We start from the raw sequence: 22664 nt of genomic DNA on the forward strand, positions 1-22664 counted from the left end.
ATGGAGAACGAATGGAGTAGGTGGTCAGTTTCACGTTTCTGGGTGTTATCATGAAAAAGGACTTGACCTGGGACACTCACATTGCAGCACTGGTCAAAGGTCCAGTAGAGATTATAATACTTGACCTTCTCAGGAAACAACAGCTCAATGAAAAACTGTTGGTGACCTTTTACTGCTGCACCAGAGAGAGCATCTTAACTTACTTCACCTGTGTAGTGTTTGCCAGTTGCATTGTGGCAGATGAGAGACTGCCCACCCAAAGGCTTCTCTTCTCCGTACCCGGAACTTTTGCAAATGGCCAAAATTGCTTCAGTGTAGCATCTTGCACAGCTTCAGGCTTTCTGTCCCTTTGCAAACTTTCAGTGCGGAAAACCCTGAAGGGGTCTAAGACTTCCAAAAGCTTCTCTCTTTCCATTAGTGGATCTCAGTGCACGGACACACACCAAGTTACAAAGGTTGGGAACTGCTATTCTAAGTCTTATAGAGATGAATTAAAAACAAAAATCACAGACTTAACACACTTGTTTGTTTGTCTGTTTAACTTTTGTGGCGCCCAATCCCTGAGGACTTAGGGCTGCTCACAACACTAAAGGAGATACCCCTATAGAGAAGTGGCAACCCACCAACATAGAGACCCCCAAATTGGCCTGAAGAATCCAGAAGACTTTTTACTCCCTTAGTAGGGGGCCCTAGAGGAGGAGCTCTCGCCTCACAATCAGGAGACTGAGTTCAATCCTAGGTAGAGGCAGATCTTTCTCTGGACACAATAATATTTTATTTTTATTTATTTTATTGTTTTATCAAGTAGATTTTGGTGGTATACAAAGATATAACATTGTTTATATACATGATATTAGGACAGGGGATGGAAGGCACAGTAGTGCACTTATGCATGTCCCTAACTGACCTCTTAAGAATCGGGAGAGGTCAAGAGTGGATAGTCTTAAGCAGTGGTCCCCAAACTATGGCCCGTGGGCCATATGCGGCCCGCGGGTGAGTGGGAGAAAGTGAGTGAGAGAGAGAAAGGGAGGGAGAGAGATAGCAAGAGGGAGAAAGAGAGAGCAAGAGAGAAAGAGAAAGAAAGCAAGAGCAAAAGTAAGGAAGGAAGGAAGGAAGAAGAAATGGAGGGAACAAGGAAGGAAGGAGGAATGAAATGAATGGAGGGACGGAGGAAAAAAGGACTTGTTTTGGGGGGGGGGGTAAATTTTTTTACATTTTTCTCTCAACATGCATTCAAACAATACAGTGTACCATCTAATTTTCCATGAATAAAATGTGGTATTTTGTTAGTAACTAATATCAATCATCCAAAAAGTTGCAAAAGGTTTTTTTTCTAATGTTGTCATCCAGGTACATACTTTTCTTTTAATTAAATTCCCTCCTTAATGTTCCTTCAAAAAGTGCAACACCAATTATATTTCTAACTTATTAACCATTATGCCAAAGTGCTTCCTTCTTTCTTTATACATTTTTCTATAAACCAAGAAAACCTTGGCCAATCAGATGTTAACAAAAGAAAATTAAAAACAAAACATAAACATATATGAATATCAGATTTCTTCCCCCCCTCTAAATAGTACGCTCCCATTTTGTTTTTTACTTTAAGGTGTGTGCAGTTGCATAGGGATTTGTTCATAGTTTTTTTCATAGTCTGGCCCTCCAACAGTCTGAGGGACAGTGAACTGGCCCCCTGTGTAAAAAGTTTGGGGACCCCTGGTCTTAAGGGTAAATTTTTGGGGTTTAGGTGATCATACTAGAGTCAGGTAATTAGTTCCATGCATCAACAACTGGGTTACTATAGTCGTATTTCCTGCAATCAAGTTCAAAGCGGTTTACTTTAAGTTTGTTGTGTGCTTGTGTGTTGTTGTGGTTGAAGCTGAAGTAGTTGACAGAAAGGACATTGTGGCAGATGATTTTATGGACGATGCTTAGGTCGTGTTTAAGCCCACCTAGTTCTAAGCTTTCTAAATTTAGGATTGCAAATCTAGTTGCGTACGGTATAGTGTTGTGAGTGGAGGAGTAATAATGCATCTGCTGAACAAAACTCCATATTGGTGCCAGGAAGAGCATCGGGCCAGTAAACAAACTATTAGCTCCATTCACCCTTCAAGGAATTATGGCGTGGGGGTCGTTAAAAGAAGGTGAATAAGTAAGAAACGGATACATTGAATTGAGGGACGTCTGTCCTATGACTCCACTTCCCACTTTTGTCATTTCCAGTCCCCTCCATCAAGTCTCTCCCTGCCTTAAAACCTCTTCCATTTGCCCCTGGAAGGCACCCGTATTCTTGCCCAGAGCAAGAGAAATCCCAGGTGCCGAAGGAAACACCAAAACTCCCTACCCATCATCACAATTTCTCTGCCCCCCGCCCCCCCATGAAAAGGCTAGAGCATCCCTTGAGTCTGAGCAGCCCGGCAGTCATTGGGCAGGGAAGGAGCATGCGCATAAGGCAGTTGTCGGTACTCCCGGAGCGGGAAAGAATGAGGGGGCGGGTTTTTCCCAGTAGAAAACTCTATGGTCAGCGGGAGGAAAGGAGGGGCGACTGTTCCGTTCTCTCCCTCTAGGAAGGAGCACTCGTTTTTCCGGACTCTCCAAGACAGGTGTTGGAGGCGGAGCGGTTTGCAGCTGCGCAGAACGTCTGAAGCAGACGAGGAGCCCCGTTTCTCTCTTCCTGGAAACCGGGGCAGTCGGGTCGGAGTGGCTGTCTGGGCCATCTCTGACCCCCTTGGACTTGATTCGCCCCCCCCCCCCCCAGCAGGAAAGCCGCCCAGGCTCCGGGGTCTCCAGGGATGGAGGGCGCTTTGTTTATCCCGGAGATTCACCGGCGGCGCTTCCGCGGTCTCGATGGCTGCCGCCAGGAGGCCGAGGGGCCCCGGGAGCTTTGCAGCCGCCTGCACCGGCTGTGCCGTCAGTGGCTGCGGCCGGAGAGGAGCAGCAAAGGGGAGATGCTGGACCGGGTGGTGCTGGAGCAGCTGCTGGCCCTGCTGCCCCCGGAGATGGCGGGCTGGGTGAGGGAGTGCGGAGCCGAGAGCTGTTCCCAGGCGGTGGCCCTGGCCGAAGGCTTCTTGCTCAGCCGAGCCCAGAGGGAAGAGGCGCAGGAGGGGCAGGTGAGCTCGGGGTGGGGAGGGGAGAACCGGGGGTCGCTCGGGATCTGCAGTGAACCGCTAATAGCAAGGAGAGATTGAAGGCTGTCGATCTTGAGCCGGTCAGGATCAAACTGCAGATCTTCTTTCAGTTGCCAATCAACAGAATTAGCCTCCTGACTGCCAGTACAGTATTTGGAGAACTAATTTCTTCTTTGAATCTTTTTGTTTCTTTAAATATTTTTTATATTCAACCCTATTTCTACCACCCAAACTCCTGAGGGATATAAGAGGGTCTTGAATTTTTCTTTCCTCGGGTGCAGGAATTAATTGGAGCATTTTTTCCAGTTCAGCTGATGATATTTAAATTATTAAACTATTAAATTATTAAATCATTATCTCATTACATTATTAAGTTATTAAATTATTATTGGGTGAGATTATGGAGGGCACAATTAAAGTATTAAATTATTAAATTTTAGTATTAAATTATTAAAATATTAAATTATATTATTGAATGATTACATTATTATTGGGTGAGATTATCGGAGGGCATGGGGTGAGTCACTAACAGTATCCTGATAATACTCAGCTGTACATTTCAGCCCTGTGTCCCCTCAGTGAAGCAATGGAAGTGATGTGCCGGTTTCTGGAGGCTTTTAGGGTCTGGATGGGCGATAACAGGCTCAAGCTCAACCCCACTTTATTTCTCTAAAATGTTACACTGTAGAATGCAGGTTCTTTTTTTTTCTCACTCATTTCACAGAATATTGTTTTCTAATGTTAATGAAAGAGTCATGTCTCCCTGAGCAGTTCTTCCTTACGGAATATTTATGATTTTCATAGCAGCTCCTTTAGTTATTACAACAGGGCTCTGTAAGTCCAATATCCATCTATAATGACCACAGTTTGCCCAGAAATAGAAGCCACATAGAGAGCGCAATCCCAAGTTCTCTTACTTTGACTTGGGTTGAGGAAATAGAGGTACAGAGGCAAAAAGTAAGGCAGGCAAACTAATCTGGTTCTGGTTCTGTGAGATTGGATCATAAACCAGACTCTTCCGTCAGGTGCAGGAGCCGTTTATGGGGAAGGTCTCCGCAGAGCTGCAGGAAAGAGGAGATCCATCCAGCCCTTCCCAGGAGCTGCGCTTCAGGAGAATCCAACTGGGGCCTCCTTGCCAGGTAAGTGCAGGATTTTTCTGAGAGCAGTGCAGTACAAACTCCATCCGTTCATGATCTGATTTTATCATCAAATGCACAATCTCTGACCATTTGAACTCAGTGCCCCCCCCCCCGAATATCCCGCTAAATTACGCTCAGCATTCAAGATTGTACTTGACTTGCAAAAAAGAGAAAATTTGTAGACTTCGTTATATTAGACAATTTGAAAATTAGAAATTTATTAGAAAATTAGTTTGATGGAAAAAGTTTAATACTTCATATTTTTCAGAAGTGCTGAAAACTAGTTAGATATGAAGCCCTAAGTATTTAAACAATGAGTAAAAAATGAGATTAAGGGTGAATCCCATGAAGATAGGACCCTAGATGATTGTTAAATAACTGCAAGAATAAGACTGTTAGCTAAGCGACTTGGGATTTCTAGGCTCATTGCCAATGTTTTGAAGCTAGATAGGAAAAATTTGTAGTGGATGTGTCATGTTTACTTAGGAGTTAGCTAGCCTAAGGGACTGCTCCCTGAAACCACCTTGCTGAGCTATTCTGATCCACTGAGAAGCTCTGCAATGTTGGTTGTGTTGCCATCCTACAGCCTGGATGCACCTAAGTCATGATTTGTGGAGCTACGGCTTCCCAGCCCCATGACATGGACATGCAGACATAAATCTGTTTTCACCAAGGAAATGTCCGTTTAATTCCTTTTGAACATCTGCTCGCAGTTTGTGTGGTAAGAAAGGAAACGTCCAAGTCTTTCCTTCCAATGTCTGCCAACTAACATTTCCTTTCTCCATCAGGGATCAGGTCCATTTGAGGAGGTGACTGTGGACTTCACGCTGGAGGAGTGGGAGCTGCTAGATTCTGGTCAGAAGAACTTGTGCACAGAAGTCACGTGGGAAGTTTTGAAGACTATGGCTCTTCTGGGTAAGGCCAAGCTTTCCTCTGGCTTCCGTTCATTGGGGGAGTTCTCTTTCAGTGGAGGATGGCTAGCTATTTATGCACAGATGCTTTAGGTGATCATTCCTCCTCAAAGCCTTATATATTCCCTGTACACTCTGGAAATGCCCTAGATATTCATGGCAGTGGCTGAACAGAATGAGCAATCAGCACCAAATCCTTAATATATTTCTTGGCCAAAAATTCTTTGGGTACCATCAGAATGTCCTAGATAACAATTTGCAGCCTTCACATCCTAGCTGGACACTTAGGTGATACCAAACCTAAAACACATGATTTTTAAGGGGAAGGATGTTCACTTTTCTAATTGTAACAGAAATATTTCTTTTCTTTTCCAAGGAGATGATGGGTTGGAAAATGAGAATAGCAAGCAAGCAAGATTAAAGACAGAGAGGCGTGAAGTTGAAGATGTGATATTTGGCCCTAAAGAGGACACAGGAAGACGAGAGAGAAACCACTCAGAGAATGGAGGGGATAAATCATCCACTTCTGTTCCTGTTGGAACCCCTATCGTCCTGTCCCAGCAAGATCTGGAAGGAAAGAAAAAGGAAAAATATGGGTCGAAAGAAAAAAATCAATTTGATTTACAAGAATGTGGCATTAATCAGACTGAAGGGAAAATGTATGAAAAATATGTCAATCATTCTTTCTCGCTTCCTTTACTAAAAGAAATATACAGCAAAAGCAAACCACACACCTTTATAAAATCTGAGAGGGATTCCAGACAGAGCAGAGAGATGAAACTCTGCATGGAGAGGGGAAAGAGATTCATTAGCAAGAGTAAACTTATTCTCCACCAAAAGAGCCACACTGGGGAGAGATCGCATAAATGCCTAAAATGTGGAAAGATCTTTGCCTGGAAAGCAAATCTTAATCATCACAAAAGGATCCACACTGGGGAGAGACCATATCAATGCATGGAGTGTGGAAAAAGCTTTACACAGAAGGGGAATCTTAAATCTCATAGCAACATCCACACAGGGGAGAGACCATATAAATGCATGAAATGTGGAAGGACTTTTACAAGGAAAGGAAATCTTAAAGATCACCAAAGGATACACACTGGAGAGAGACCATATAAATGCATGGTATGTGGAACGGCCTTTACACGAAAGGTAGATCTTAATCATCATGAAAGGATACACACTGGAGAGAAACCATATGAATGCTTGCAATGTGGAAAGACCTTTACTGAAAATCGAAGTCTTAATGATCATAGAAGGATCCACACTGGAGAGAGTCCATATAAATGCATGGAATGTGGGAAAAGCTTTACCCGGAAGGGACATCTTAAGGATCATCAATGGACACACACTGGGGAGAGACCCCATAAATGCACGGAGTGTGGAAAGACCTTTAACCGGAAGGGACAGCTTAATGATCACAAATGGATCCACACTGGGGAGAGACCATATAAATGCACAGAGTGTGGAAAGACCTTTAACCGGAAGGAACGTCTTAAAGAACATCAATGGATCCACACTGGGGAGAGACCACATAAATGCATGGAGTGTGGAAAGACATTTACCCGGAAGGGACATCTTAATTTTCACAGAAAGATCCACACTGGGGAGAGATCACATAAATGTTCAGCCGGTGTATGCCACATGCCTTCAGTTACAGGGAAATTTAGCCAAGCAGACACACACCTACACACACACACACGAGAGAATGCAATTAAATGTTCTTTATCCAAAGAAAAGAGAAGCAAAACTCCCTTTTAAACTTCAAAGGGATACCTTGTACAAACAAGGCACACTTGAAATACAGTCAGAGAACGAAGTCCAGCAATAAATCCAAGCAATAAACCAGTAACTGTGAATTTTGACACAGCTACTGTCTTTCAGACATGATAAATACTCACAATGATTTATATTCCAAAGTCCGGGAATCCAAACAAAGTCCTGAGCACAATTCTGAAACAGCAAATCATGGTAATACTTCTTAAATTGTTCTCTCTTATACATAGCTCTACTCTACGCATGTCTATCATTATTTCCTCTTCTGAATCAAGTGAAGATAATGAAGATTGACTTCTTCCTGGGCTGTCTGCCAAGCCCCCCTCTACCATCTCACCGACACTTCCTTCTTCAGAGGATATATTATTATTATTGTTGTTGTTGTTATTATTATTATTATTATTATTATTATTATTAGATTTGTATGCCGCCTCTCTCTGTAGACTCTGTCAGCAGCAAAATAGGCCTGGGACATGCTGATGTTTCCTCCACATTCCTTGGGGCAGGAGTTGGGCCAGAGCTAACCACAACACATGGAATGTGGACAGTTTCATTACCAATGCTTTCCTTATTTGCCACCAAAGGATTCACACAGGCGACACCATATAAATGCCTCAAATGTGAAAAGACCTGTACCTGGACATCTTAACAGTTGTTGTGAGTGATCCATGTCCGGCTCAGCTGGTCACGGATTTTGAGGAGGTCGAGCCGGGTCTGTCTGGGTATCCTAGACCAGTGTTCTTGCCAGCAGAGTCTGCGAGTGCAAGTGAAGGGAAGTTGGAACCTGGGGAACATCAGAGTCTGTAGAACCCCAGCTGTGCTAGTGTCTGAGTCAGAGGATGATGGGGAAGTTTGGGATTAGGAACCCCTGTCAGATGCAAGGGTCAGGAGATTAAAATCCAGACATGAATATATCTATAGAAGAAGGTCTTGGAGGTGACTATCCACAACTTGGGTGTCCTCCTCCACCCCCAGCTGATTTTGGAACATCATATGTTGGCTGTGGCGAGGGGGGCATTTGCCCAGGTTCGCCTGGTGCACCAGTTGCAGCCAATGTTCCCTCTAATTTTTTTTTGGTGTGGGCGGAAAAGTATAGTGTCTGAGCGGCAGTCCCTTCAGACTGGGTGGCATAGAAGTTATAAATAAATACATACATACATACATACATACATATATACATAGATGCATACATTCCCTTTTTTTTAGAAAAAGAAATTAATAATAAAACAAAACCAAAATCTATTACTATTAAAACTAAAACAACCAGCAAAACCAAAAACACAACTATTAACAAATGCTTTAAAATCTTCATTTATTAAATATTTATCATAGTATTATAGTAATCTAGTAATACTATGAAAATCTATCTCAACACCAATGCATCAATTAATATATTTCCGTAAATTATACTTTTCTATAATTTCATTCAATATTTCCAAGCTCAATTAATTTTCAGGCACTTAGCATTTACTATTATTAACTTTCATCAATCTTCTACATTTCCAAGTATATTTTAAATTTATAATGGAAACTTATAAAATCATACAGTACATATCATAAACCCCTTATTTATCATATCAGCACCTAAAAAACAATAACTTATTGGACCCAAATCAGCATGGCTTTACTGAAGGCAAATCATGTCAGACTAATCTCATTGATTTCTTTGACTATGTCACAAAGGTGTTGGATCAAGGTGGTGCCGTGGATATTGCCTATCTGGACTTCAGCAAAGCCTTTGATACAGTTCCACATAAAGAGCTGATAGATAAATTAGTGAAGATTGGACTTAATCTCTGGATAGTTCAGTGGATTTCAAGCTGGCTGAAGCGTAGACATCAGAGAGTTATTGTTAATGGCGAGTATTCTGAGCAGAGACAGGTTACAAGCGGTGTGCCACAAGGGTCTGTTCTGGGTCCTATTCTTTTTAATATGTTTGTGAGTGACATAGGGGAAGGTTTGGTAGGGAAGGTTTGCCTATTTGCCGATGACTCTAAAGTGTGCAATAGGGTTGATATTCCTGGAGGGGTCTGTAATATGGTAAATGATTTAGCTTTACTGGATAAATGGTCAAAGCAATGGAAACTGCAGTTTAATGTTTCCAAATGTAAAATAATGCACTTGGGGAAAAGGAATCCTTAATCTGAGTATTGCATTGGCAGTTCTGTGTTAGCAAAAACTCCAGAAGAGAAGGATTTAGGGGTAGTGATTTCTGACAGTCTCAAAATGGGTGAGCAGTGTGGTCGGGCGGTAGGAAAAGCAAGTAGGATGCTTGGCTGCATAGCTAGAGGTATAACAAGCAGGAAGAGGGAGATTGTGATCCCCTTATATAGAGCGCTGGTGAGACCACATTTGGAATACTGTGTTCAGTTCTGGAGACCTCACCTACAAAAAGATATTGACAAAATTGAACAGGTCCAAAGACGGGCTACAAGAATGGTGGAACGTCTTAAGTATAAAACGTATCAGGAAAGACTTAATGAACTCAATCTGTATAGTCTGGAGGACAGAAGGAAAAGGGGGGGGGGAATGATTGAAACATTTAAATATGTTAAAGGGTTAAATAAGGTTCAGGAGGGAAGTGTTTTTAATAGGAAAGTGAACACAAGAACAAGGGGACACAATCTGAAGTTAGTTGGGGGAAAGATCAAAGGCAACCTGAGAAAATATTATTTTACTAAAAGTAGTAGATCCTTGGAACAAACTTCCAGCAGACGTGGTTAGTAAATCCACAGTAACAGAATTTAAACATGCCTGGGATAAACATATATCCATCCTAAGATAAAATACAGGAAATAGTATAAGGCAGACTAGATGGACCATGAGGTCTTTTTCTGCCGTCAGTCTTCTATGTTTCTATGTATCTTCCATTAAATTTTACCTATGTAATTCTATATAGTTCTAAAATTCTAATCCAATTATTTAAATTAATACATCCTAATATTAAACAATACCTAAATATATCTTGTACCAATATTCCATAGTCAATCCATATTTAATAATCATCCCTCCTCAAATTTCTACTACTGTTCTCATTTCTGGGTCTCTCTCTTGTCTCTCCCCCTATTCTGTCTCATTTGTTTCAGACTTCTCCTTCTTCCTCCCCCCGTGTGTGTGTGTGTGTGTGAACTCTTGAACAATTTCCCAAAACAGGTGAGGGCTGGGTTTTTTTCTCTCTGTTATTATTTGCTGCTTTTTACCATATGCTTTAAATCAAGTCACTTCTCTCTCTGTTTCTCTCTCTTTCCTGTCATTCTCTGCCTCACTCATTTTCTCATTTCTCTTTTTTCTCCCCTTTTTTCTATCATTTTCTCTTTTTCTTCCACTCCTCTCTCTCTCTCTCTCTTTCTTTCTTTCTCTCTCTTGCTTCCTTCCTATCTCCTCTCTTTGTTTCTTCCTCTCTCTTTCTTTCTTCCTCTCTTCTCTTTCTTTCTTGCTCTTTCTTTCTTTCTCTCTTCTCTCTCTCTCTCTCCCCTCTTGCTCTCTCTTTTTCTCCCTTTCTCCCTCTCTCTATCGCTCTGTTGCTCTTTCTCTTGTTCTCTCTCTTGTTTTCTTTCTTTCTCTCACTCTCTCGTTTTCTTTCTGTCTTTCTTTCTTGTTCTCTCTCTCTTTCTTGTTCTCTCTCTTGCTATCTCTCTTTCTCTCTCTCCCTTTCTCTTTTCCTCACTTTCTCTCTCCCTTTCTATCTCGCTCTGTTTCTCTTGTTCTCTCTTGTTTTCTTTCTCTTGCTCTCTCTCTTTCTCTCATTTTCTTTCTCTTGCTTTCTTTCTCACTCTTTCTCTTGCTTGCTTTCTCTCTCTTGTTCTCTCTTGCTATCTCTCTCTTTTTCTATCTCGCTCTGTCTGTTGCTCTCTCTCTCTGGTTCTCTCTTCGTTTCTTCTCTGGAGGTTGGCGAAGGTTTTTCTTATTTTGAATGTTCCAGGCAGGCTGGCAGGGGGATGGTGAGCACGCGTAGACACGTGCCCGACATTCCAAAGGACCTTCGCCGGCCTCCGTTGTGAGGTTTTCTCCGAGTGCTCGCCGCTGCTGCTACAGCCACCACTGCGGGAGGAGCTGCGCCCCAAGGCGGGAGGCAGAGGAGGAGAAAGCCGGAGAGGGGCGGATTGGGCGGGCGGCAGCGGCGAGAAGCCAGGGATGCGACGGGGCCAGAGGGTCTGGGAGGGCGCAGCGCTGGTCTCCACACTTTTGTTGCTCCCCAACTCCAATGCCTGGCTCCTTGCATGGCCCTTGAAAGGGGTGTGCGGGGGTGATAGTATTTGGCCGTGCAGCTGCGAACCTTAAAAGTAACATTGGTTACAGCCATTGGATAGGGAGTCTCTACTCACAGTCACTCATCATCACCTTGAGGTTTGACTACTGCAATGCTCTCTACATGGGGCTACCTTTGACACGTGTTCGGAAACTACAAATTGTGCAGAATGCAGTTGCGGGAGCAGTCATGGGGCTACCCAGACATGTTCACATCTCTCCAACACTCTGCTGTCTACACTGGCTGCCCACTGGTTTCCGGATTCAATTCAAAGTGCTGGTTATTGCCTATAAAGCCCTACATGGCATGGGACCAGATTAAGTGGGATTGCCTCCTGCCGCATGAATCCCAGTGACCGGTTAGGTCCCTTAGAGTCGGCATTCTACAGGTCACATCAACTTGACAATGTCACTTGGCGGGACCCGGGGAAGAGCCTTCTCTGTGGGGCCCTCTGGAATTAGCTCCTCCAGGAGCTAATTCCCCCACCCTCCTCGCCTTTCGTAAGAGTCTAAAGACTCACATGCCGTCAAGGTTCCAGTCATTAGACTCTTCCCCTGTGGCCCATGAATGTATAGTGGGTTTGTTGACTGAATGGGTATGTATGTATTTCATTTGGTTCTTTAGTTTTTAGATGTAACTTTTAATTTTAATTATTTGGATTTTGATGTACAGGGAGTGGACAAAAAATGGAAACACTTTTTGGCATTATAATGTTTGAAAACGTTCAAATCAATCAAAACGTGACATATTTTAATGCTTTTTTTGTTTTTAGTTTTAAATTCTATTATTTGATATATTTTTTTAAACTACCTTTTTTTTTTAAACAGAAATTTAAGGAAATTGGTTATAACCTTCTAAAAATGGCAGACCTCTCAGACTTTCAAAGAGGCCAAATTGTTGGTGCTCGACTGGCAGGCGCTAGTGTAACAGAAAGTGCCCAAATGTTTGGCGTTTCAAGAGGTAATGTCTCAAAAGTAATGACTGCCTTTGAAAGAGAAGGGAAAACGTCCTCAGCCAAGCACAGGTCTGGTCAAAAGTCGAAGTTGTCTGAGCAAGACTGTCGGACTCTAAAGCGAATTGTTAGAGTGGATCGCAACACCACAGCTCCTAAAATCATTGCAGAGCTCAATAGACAGGTACAGAACCCATTTCCCACAAAAACTGTTCGAAGGGAGCGTCACAAATCTGGGTTCCACGGAAGAGCTGCAAGGTGTTTCCATTTTTCTGTCCACCCCCTGTATTTGACTTCCATGCCGCCCAATCCCATAGGATTCAGGGCGGCTTACAATAATATAAAACACAATAAAATACAATAATAAAAGAAGACAATATTAATACTAAAAACAAAACTGTTCGAAGGGAGCTTCACAAATCTGGATTCCACGGAAGAGCTGCAAGGTGTTTCCATTATTTTGTCCACCCCCGTATGTTGCCTTTTTTATATATTGTAAGCCATCCCGAGTCCTTAGAGAGTGACGGTATATAAATCCAATAAACTTAAACTTTATTCTTGAGAAAAATACTTCCATTTCCTGTCTGTAATTCATTAAATTCAAAGCTATGTTCATCTTCCACCTCTCTGTGGATTTAAGAAATTTCCGAGATTACCATATTAGCTGATATTCTTCAGACTATTCATGCTCACTGACAATATAGTAAAACTTATTAAAGTCATAAAGCTTTCCTGAAGCCTGAAGAGCGCGAAAAAGGCTGAAAAGAAGAGTGAAAATCAGCTGGAATGCTGGAACTGACATAGAGCAATCCCTGCGTGTCATCAGGTCTGGCTCCACATGCAATCTGGCAGGCATGCCATAGGTTCGCCATCATTGACCAAGGGGATGCGTTTGGGAATATTTTTTACATTCTTTCTGGTGATAAATGCCAGTGATAAAAACATCTTGCACTGGTTTTCCTTGAATGCATTGGATCGTGTAATTTGCCAGTTGTATGACCATAGTCTTTCCCATTTGTTTAATTCTATGGGATATCCAAAAATTTTCCCCCAGCTGATCATATTGTCTTTCACTATCTCATCCTCTGTTTCGTATCTAATTTAAAATTTATAAGTTTTGCCAATTAATTTTTCCACCTTTTCCATGAGTATGTTATCCAGGCCGATCATTCCCATTTGAAAACCTTGCCCTTTTTGAAGGGCATTTTGAAATTATCTTGTATTTGAAAATACGTCTGCCAGTCCAATAGTTTACCTTTTTCTTCTAATTCTTCCTTAGATCATAAATTTAATTGTTTATTTAATAGTTCTTTGTATTTTATTGTATTCTCAGATTGTATTAAATTTGGATACTTTAATTCTATTGGGACGATCCATTCCAAAGAAGCTTATAGTGGACTATACAGTAGTAGGAATAGATCAGACATCCAGACCTTGGTAATCAATGGAGAACGAATGGAGTAGGTGGTCAGTTTCACGTTTCTGGGTGTTATCATGACAGAGGACGTGACCTGGGACACTCAGGAGAGGTCAAGAGTGGATAGTCTAAGGGTAAAATTTTGGGGGTTAGGTGATGAAACTACACAGTCAGATAATGAGTTCCATGCAACAACTGGGTTACTAAAGTCGTATTTCCTACACTCGAGTTCAGAGCGGTTTACTTTAATTTTGCTGTGTGCTCGTGTGTTGTTGTGGTTGAAGCTGAAGTAGTTCACGGGAAGGACATTGTGGCAGACGATTTTATGGCCGATGCTTAGGTCGTGTTTAAGCCCACCTAGTTCTGAGCTTTCTAAATTTAGGATTGCAAATCTGGTTGCGTACGGTTGTGAATGGAGGAGTAATAATACATCTGTTGAACAAAACTCCGCATTGGTGCCAGGAAGAGCATCGGGCCAGTCAACACACTATTAGTTCCATTCACCCTTCAAGGAATTATTAGGGTGGTGGTGGTGTTTCAATAAAAGAAGATGAATAATAAATAATAATAAACGGATAGATTGACTTGGGGGGATGTCTGTCCTGACTCCACTTGCCACTTTTGAAATTTCCAATCCCTTCCATCAAGTCTCTCTCCGCCCCAAAACTACTTCCATTTGCCGCAGGAAGGCGCCCGCATTCTTGCCCAGAGAAAGAGAAATCTCAGGTGCCGAAGGAAACACCAACCCTCCCTACCCATCACAATTCCTCTCGCCCCCGCATGAAAAGGCTAGGGCAGCCCTTGAGTCTGAGCAGCCAGGAAAAGCCGTTGGGCAGGGAAGGAGCATGCGCATAAGACAGTTGTCGGTACTCCCGGAGCGGAAAAGAATGAGGGGGCGGGGATTTCCCAGTAAAAAAACTCTATGGCCAGCGAGAGGAAAGGAGGGGCGCCTGTTCCGTTCTCTCCCTATAGGAAGGAGCACTCGTCGGTCAGAATCTTCCAAGCCAGGAGTTGGAGGGAAATTGTGGCGGAGCGGTTTGTAATTGTGCAGAATGCCTGAAGCTGTCGAGCAGCTCCGTCTCTCCTCCTGGAGACAGGAAGTCGGGGCGAAGTGACTGTCTGGGCCATCTCTCACCCCCTTGGGCTTGTTTCGCACCCCCCTCGAACAGGGAAGCCGTTGAGGCACCGGGGTCTCCGGGGATGGAGGACACTTTGTTAAGCCCCGAGATCCACCGGCGGCGCTTCCGCGGTCTCGATGGCTGCCACCAGGAGGCCGAGGGGCCCCGGGAGCTTTGCAGCCGCCTGCACCGGCTGTGCCGTCAGTGGCTGCGGCCGGAGAGGAGCAGCAAAGGGGAGATGCTGGACCGGGTGGTGCTGGAGCAGCTGCTGGCCCTGCTGCCCCCGGAGATGGCGGGCTGGGTGAGGGAGTGCGGAGCCGAGAGCTGTTCCCAGGCGGTGGCCCTGGCCGAAGGCTTCCTGCTCAGCCGAGCCCAGAGGGAAGAGCCGCAGGAGAGGCAGGTGAGCTCGGGGTGGGGAGGGGAGAACCGGGGATTGATCGGGGTCTGCAGTGAACTGCTAATAACAAGGGCAAATTGAAGGCTGTCAATCTTGAGCCGGTCAGAATCAAACAGCAGAACCTCTTTCAGTTGCCAATCAACAGAATTAGCCTCCTGACTGCCAGTATTTGGAAAACTAATTTCTTCTTTGAATATTTTTGTTTCTTGAAATATTTTTTATTTCTGGAGATAATTGTAAAAGAATTCAACCCTATTTCTACCACCCAAACTACTGAGGGATTTAAGAGGGTCTTGAATTTGAGGGAAGTGGTCACAGTTTCTTCTCCAACATCTCTTTTTCTTTCCTCGGGTGCAGGAATTAATTGGAGCACGTTTTCCAGCTCAGCTGATGATATTTAAATTATTAAACTATTAAATTATTAAACTATTAAATCATTAAATTATTAAATTATTATTGGGTGAGATTATCGGAGGGCATGGGGTGAGTTACCAACAGTATGCTGATAATACTCAGCTGTACATTTCAACCCTGTGTCCCCTCAGTGAAGCAATGGAAGTGATGTGCCGGTTTCTGGAGGCTTTTAGGGTCTGGATGGGCAATAACAGGCTCAAGCTCAACCCAACTTTATTTATATAAAATGTTACACTGTAGAATGTAGGTTCTTTTTTTTCCCTCACTCATTTCACAGAATATTGTTTTCTAATGTTAATAAAAGAGTCATGTCTCCCTGAGCAGTTCTTCCTTACGGAATACTTGTGATTTTCATAGCAGCTCTTTTAGTTATTGCAAAAGGGCTCCGTAAGTCCAATATCCATCTAAAATGACCACAGTTTGCCCAGAAATAGCACCCACACAGAGAGCCTAATCCCAAGTTCTATTACTTTGACTTGGGTTGGGGAAAATACAGGTACAGAAGCATAAACTAAGGCAGATAATCTAATCTGGTTCTGGTTCTGTGAGAGTGGATCATAAACCAGACTATTCTGTCAGGTGCAGGAGTCATTCATGAGGGAGATCTCTGCAGAGCCGCAGGAAAGAGGAGATCCATCTAGCCCTTCCCAGGAGCTGCGCTTCAGGAGAATCCAACCGGGGCCTCCTTGCCAGGTAAGTGCAGGTTTTTTCTGAGAGCAGTGGAGTACAAACTCCATCTGTTCATGATCTGATTTTATCATCAAATGCACAATCTCTGACCATTTGAACTCAATGCCCCCCCCCAAAATATTTATTTATTTATTTATTTATTTATTCAATTTTTATGCCACCCTTCTCCTTAGACTCAGGGCGGTTTACAACATGTTAGCAATAGCACTTTTTAACAGAGCCAGCCTATTGCCCCCACAATCCGGGTCCTTGTTTTACCCACCTCGGAAGGATGGAAGGCTGAGTCAACCTTGAATATCCTGCTAAATTATGCTCAGCATTCAAGATTGTTCTTGAGTTGCAAAAAAGAGAAAATTTGTAGGCTTTGTTATATTAGACAATTTGAAAATTAGAAATTTATTAGAAAATTAGTTTGATGGAAAAAGTTTAATCCTTCATATTTTTCAGAAGAGTGCTGAAAACTAGTTAGAAATGAAGCCCTAAGAATTTAAACAATAAGTGATTGTTAAATAACTGCAAGAATAAGACTGTAGCTATGCGACTTGGGATTTCTAGGCTCATTGCCAATGTTCTGAAGCTAGATAGGAAAAATTTGTAGTGGATGTGTCATGTTTACGTAGGAGCAGCGTTCTCCATAAGCTGCACGTGCGCACGTTCCAAAATACCCCCCCCCGCGCACCCTTTTCCTCGGGCGCGCACTCTCCAACCCCCTGCCAGCCCACGGAGGGGCGGGGCGGGCGGGGAGGCGCTGGCAGTAGAAGGGAACCGCGGCCGCCCCTGCCTCTCCATGGTGCCTCCGGCCCCCTCGCGCTCCTGGCCTCTCGGCCCTGCCCCCCACCCGCCCGATCCGCCCCCTCTCCTCCTCCGCCGCCTCCTGCCTTGGGCGAGACTTCTCCCTCGGTGGTCGCTGCAGCTTCTTCTCGTCCTCATCCGCGCTCCTGGCAAGAGGGTTGCAATTGGCCAGGACATGGCAGCCCCACTCTTTGGGAGGGCGGGGCTGGAACAGAGGGGCAGCTGCGATGGGGCTGGCTCGGCAAAAGTGCTCCCAACGAAGGGGCTGTGAGAGGGTTTTCTCCGTGCGCTTCAGGAATGCCCACCCCGCCCCTCTCGCTGCCCCCTCGCTGGGAGCACTTTCATCCCGGACTTTCAGAAAGGGGGCTGCAGTAGAGGCAGGGCAGGCGTTCCCGAAGCACTCGGAGAAAGCGCTCTCGCAGCCCCCTTGCTGACAGAGAGAGAGGGGGGGAGAGAGAAAGTAAGTGAGAAAGAGAGAGAGAGAGAAAGGAGGGAGAGAGAGTTAGCAAGAGAGAGAAGAGAAAGAAAGCAAGAGAAATAGAAAGAGTGAGAGAGAAAGAAAGCAATAGAGAGAGAGAAAGAAAGAAAACGAGAGAAAGAGAGAGAAAGCAAGAGAGAGAGAGAGAGAAAGAGAGGGAGAGAGAAAGTGAGAAAAAGAGAGAGAGAGCAAGAAGGGGAGAGAGAAAGAGAGAGAAATGACTCTTGATTTAAAGCATATGGTAAAAAGCACCCAAATAATAACAGAGAAAAAAAACCCCAGCCTTGTGTGTGTGTGTGTGTGTGAACTTTTGAACCATTTCCAATAGCTCACCTGTTATTGGAAATGGTTCAAGAGTTCACACACACACACACACACACACATACAAGGGGGGAGGAGACAGGGATGGAAACAGAGGAGATGATAGTAATAATAGATTTTGGTTTTGTTTTATTATTAATTTCTTTTAATAAAAAAAAGAGATTTTTTTTCTTATTTATTTATTTATTTATTTATTCATTCATTCATTCATTCATTCATTCATTCATTCATTCATTCATTCATTCATTCATACTTCTATGCCGCCCAGTCCCAAAGGGACTGCCGCTCAGACACTATACTTTTCCGCCGACACCCAAAAAAAATTAGAGGGAACATTGCTTAGGAGTTTGCTAGCCTAGGGGACTGCTCCCTGAAACCTCCTTGCTGCGTTATTCTGACCCACTGAGAAGCTCTGCAATGTTGGTTGTGTTGCCATCCTACAGCCTGGATGCACCTAAGTCATGATTTGTGAAGCTACATCTTCCCAGCCCCAAAGATGACATGGACATGCAGACATAAATCTGTTTTCACCAAGGAAATGTCCGTTTAATTCCTTTTGAACATCTGTTTGCAGTTTGTGTGAAAAGAAAGAAAACGTCCAAGTCTTTCCTTCCAATGTCTGCCAACTAACATTTCCTTTCTCCATCAGGGATCAGGTCCATTTGAGGAGGTGACTGTGGACTTCACGCTGGAGGAGTGGGAGCTGCTAGATTCTGGTCAGAAGAACTTGTGCACAGAAGTCACGCAGGAGATTTTGAAGACTATGGCTCTTCTGGGTAAGGCCAAGCTTTCCTCTGGCTTCCATTCATTGGGGGAGTTTTCCTTCAGTGGAGGATGGCTAGCTATTTATTCTCAGATGCTTAAGGTGATCATCCTTCCTCAAAGCCTTATATATTCCCAGCGACCGATTAGGTCCCACAGAGTTGGCCTTCTCCGGGTCCCGTCAACGAAAGAATGCCAGGGGAAGAGCCTTCTCTGTGGCGACCCCGGCCCTCTGGAATCAGCTCCCCCCGGAGATTAGGAGAGCCCCCACCCTCCTTGCCTTTCGCAAACTTTTGAAAACTCATCTATGTCGCCATGCATGGAGAAATTGATATATCTTTAGCTGCCTTTGATTTTATGGATGGTGTGTTTGGGCTGTATGACTCTTTTTAATAGGGGTTTCTAAAAGACTGTTTTAACATTGGATTTGTATATGATGTTTTATTGTTGTGAGCCGCTCCGAGTCCTTGGAGAGGGGTGGCATACAAGTCTAATAAATTATTATTATTATTATTATTATTATTATTATTATTATTATTATTACTGTATTATTATTATATTCACTGTAGACTCTGGAAATGCCCTAGATATTCATGGCAGTGGCTGAACAGATTGACCAATCAGCACCAAATCCTTAATATATTTCTTGGCCAAAAATTATTTGGGTACCATCAGAATGTCCTAGATAACAATTTGCAGCCTTCACATCCTAGCTGGACACATAGATACCAAACTTAGAACACATGATTTTTAAGGGGAAGGATGTTCACTTTTCTAATTGTAACAGAAATATTTCTTTTCTTTTCCAAGGAGATGATGGGTTGGAAAATGAGAATAGCAAGCAAGCAAGATTAAAGACAGAGAGGCGTGAAGTTGAAGATGTGATATTTGGCCCTAAAGAGGACACAGGAAGACGAGAGAGAAACCACTCAGAGAATGGAAGGGATAAATCATCCACTTCTGTTCCTGTTGGAACCCCTATCGTCCTGTCCCAGCAAGATCTGGAAGGAAAGAAAAAGGAAAAATATGGGTGGAAAGAAAAAAATCAATTTGATTTACAAGAATGTGGCATTAATCAGACTGAAGGGAAAATGTATGAACAATATGTCAATCATTCTTTCTCGCTTCCTTTACTAAAAGAAATATACAGCAAAAGCAAACCACACACCTTTGTAAAATCTGGGAGGGATTCCAGACGGAGCAGAGAGATGAAACTCTGCATGGAGAGGGGAAAGCGATTAATTAGCAAGAGTAAACATATTCTCCACCAAAAGAGCCAGAATGGAGAGAGATCGCATAAATGCCTAAAATGTGGAAAGACCTTTGCCCGGAAAGCAAATCTTAATCATCACAAAAGGATCCACACTGGGGAGAGACCATATCAATGCATGGAGTGTGGAAAAGGCTTTACCACGAAGGGGCATCTTAAATCTCATAGCAACATCCACACAGGGGAGAGACCATATAAATGCATGAAATGTGGAAGGACTTTTACAAGGAAAGGAAATCTTAAAGATCACAAAATGATACACACTGGAGAGAGACCATATAAATGCATGGTATGTGGAACGGCCTTTACACGAAAGGTACACCTTAATCATCATGAAAGGATACACACTGGAGAGAAACCATATGAATGCTTGAAATGTGGAAAGACCTTTACTGAAAATCGAAGTCTTAATGATCATAGAAGGATCCACACTGGAGAGAGTCCATATAAATGCATGGAATGTGGGAAAAGCTTTACCCGGAAGGGCCATCTTAAGGATCATCAATGGATACACACTGGGGAGAGACCCCATAAATGCACGGAGTGTGGAAAGACCTTTAACCGGAAGGGACAGCTTAATGATCACAAATGGATCCACACTGGGGAGAGACCATATAAATGCACAGAGTGTGGAAAAACCTTTACCCAAAAGGGACGTCTTAATGCTCACCAATGGATCCACACTGGGGAGAGACCACATAAATGCATGGAGTGTGGAAAGACCTTTACCCGGAGGGAACGTCTCAATGATCATCAATGGATCCACACTGGGGAGAGACCACATAAATGCACAGAGTGTGGAAAGACCTTTACCCGGAAGGGACATCTTAATGATCACAGAAGAATCCACACTGGGGAGAGATCACATAAATGCATGGAATGTGGACAGAGTTTCATTACCAATGCTTTTCTTATTTGCCACCAAAGGATTCACATGGGCGACACCATATAAATGCCTCAAATGTGAAAAGACCTTTACCTGGAAAGGACATCTTAACAGTTGTTCTGAGTGGTCCACGTCCGGCTGAGCTGGTCACGGATTTTGAGGAGGACGAGCCGGGTCTGTCTGAGCATCCTAGACCAGTGTTCTTGCCAACAGAGTCTGCAAATGCGAGTGAAGAGGAGTTGGAACTTGGAGAACATCAGAGTCTGGAAAACCCCCAGCTATGGTAGTGTCTGAATCAGAGGACGATGGGGATGTTTGGGATTAGGAACCCCTGTTAGATGCAAGGGTCAAGGGGTTATTATATTATTATTAATGTTATTATTATTAATTTTATTATTATTAATATTATTATTGTTGTTGTTGTTATTGTTAATATTTATTACATTTGTATGCTGCCCTTCTCAGAAGACGTGAATATATCTACATCCAGACATGAATATATCTATAGAATAAGGTCTTGGAAGTGAATATCTCTATAGGACATTTGGCCACTCCCTAGTAGTATTTAATAAAGGCTGATGGGAAAAGAGGGTGCAGCAAAACAACGTTCCAAACATGGAGCTGAGAGCTCTCATAGTCTCCTGGATTTTGAAATCCTGCTTTTGACTGTAGCTGAACTGAGTGAGTAATTAAGTGAAGCAAGATATCAAGACTGAGGTTTTATGACTACAGTAGTACCTCTAGATACGAGCTGCTCCACATGCGAGTATTTCAAGTTACGAGCCACGACGGGAGCGAAATTTCTGTTCCAGACCTGAGCTCAAATTCGGGATACGAGCTGAGCTTCCACTAGGTGGCGCAAGAATCCTTGCTTCTGGTTATCTCCACAGGGAAAAACAAGGTCTAAAGCCATTTGTTCCAGATACAAGTTGATCGACATACAAGCTCCGTTCTGGAACGAATTAAACTCGTATCTAGAGGTACTACTGTATATATTTGGCTGGCATCCCGAACTGTGCTGACATCAGCTTGAATGCTGCCAGCTTCACATTTTGTTGCACTCATCTCTGTATTATAGCATTTCACTTGATGAAGAGACTTGGTTTATGCTTTCTTTTGAATCCAAATCTAATTGGGTCTTGATTTCTGGTAATTGATCGGGCTGGACAGAACAATAGTCATCAAAGCATACACACAGGGGAGCGACTATATAAATGAATGGAATGCGGAAAGACCTTTAGATGAAAAGGACATCTTAATCTTGGCAGAATGGCCGTTGCTATTGCTGCTATTTCCCACTCCATAGCTTTGAAACCACCTGCACTGAGTGTGTGATCAGTGGCTGGTGCCAGAAAGGAGCATCAAAGGCGAGATGCTGGAGAAGCTGCTTCCCCTAGAGATGGAGATCTGGGCAAGGGAGTGTGGAGCCATTATTCTATCTCCTTTTGGATAAGGGATTTCCTGTCTGGCCGTTCTCAGATGGTCAGATTAGTTGATCATATCTCTTCAGGCCTTATTCATAACATGGTACAGCAGAGGATTGAGTGTTGAGTCCTTTACTCCTATAACGGGTGGGCAATTAATTTTGCCATGGGACCGCATGAGAAATTGGGATGCTTTTAGAGGTCCGGACTAATATAATTAAATCAGTTCTACCTGTTCTGTCTGACCGGCCTCAAGCAATGATTAACGGTCCAGGAAAGAAAGTCAGACACACACGTGCATAGTTAGTCAGCAAACTTGTATTAAGCAGAAAACAAAAAGTCTAAAGAAAACGGTCCTTACTTTCAGGAGTAAAACACAGGTTGAGTTGAAAATTCAGCCAGCTACAAAGTTCACGAAAAAGCAAACAAATACAAAAGTCACGTAGCATAAATGTTCCAAAAGGTCTCTGAATTCTCATGGCACAAAAGCAGCAGCTTGTCCCAGAGTTTTCAACTCCCACAACGCTGAGTTTAAATCCAAGA

At 43.3% G+C, this 22664-nt stretch overlaps 1 protein-coding gene across 1 annotated transcript; it reads left to right on the top strand.

Annotated features, from left to right (window-relative positions):
• The first annotated feature begins 2590 nt into the window (after nt 1-2590).
• LOC139159284 (zinc finger protein 585A-like) lies at nt 2591-22460 on the top strand. Its single transcript, XM_070736613.1, has 8 exons — nt 2591-3107; nt 4157-4264; nt 5053-5179; nt 5552-6927; nt 14542-15087; nt 16078-16191; nt 18429-18555; nt 19352-22460. Exons 1-8 carry the CDS (start codon nt 2790-2792, stop codon nt 20761-20763), a joined length of 4128 nt encoding a protein of 1375 aa, XP_070592714.1. The 5' UTR covers nt 2591-2789; the 3' UTR covers nt 20764-22460.
• The last annotated feature ends 204 nt before the right edge of the window (nt 22461-22664 follow it).

Source organism: Erythrolamprus reginae, chromosome 2 (genome assembly GCF_031021105.1).
Source record: "Erythrolamprus reginae isolate rEryReg1 chromosome 2, rEryReg1.hap1, whole genome shotgun sequence".
Lineage (NCBI taxonomy): Eukaryota > Metazoa > Chordata > Lepidosauria > Squamata > Dipsadidae > Erythrolamprus > Erythrolamprus reginae.

Bases quoted from the DNA above. Each gene is read 5' to 3' on its own strand.
- LOC139159284 (XM_070736613.1), top strand. From the start codon at position 2,790: ATGGAGGGCGCTTTGTTTATCCCGGAGATTCACCGGCGGCGCTTCCGC. The intron at 6,928-14,541 runs CCCTTTTAAACT...CTCTCCCTATAG, and splicing joins AAGAAAAGAGAAGCAAAACT to GAAGGAGCACTCGTCGGTCA. The intron at 15,088-16,077 runs GTGAGCTCGGGG...CTATTCTGTCAG, and splicing joins AAGAGCCGCAGGAGAGGCAG to GTGCAGGAGTCATTCATGAG.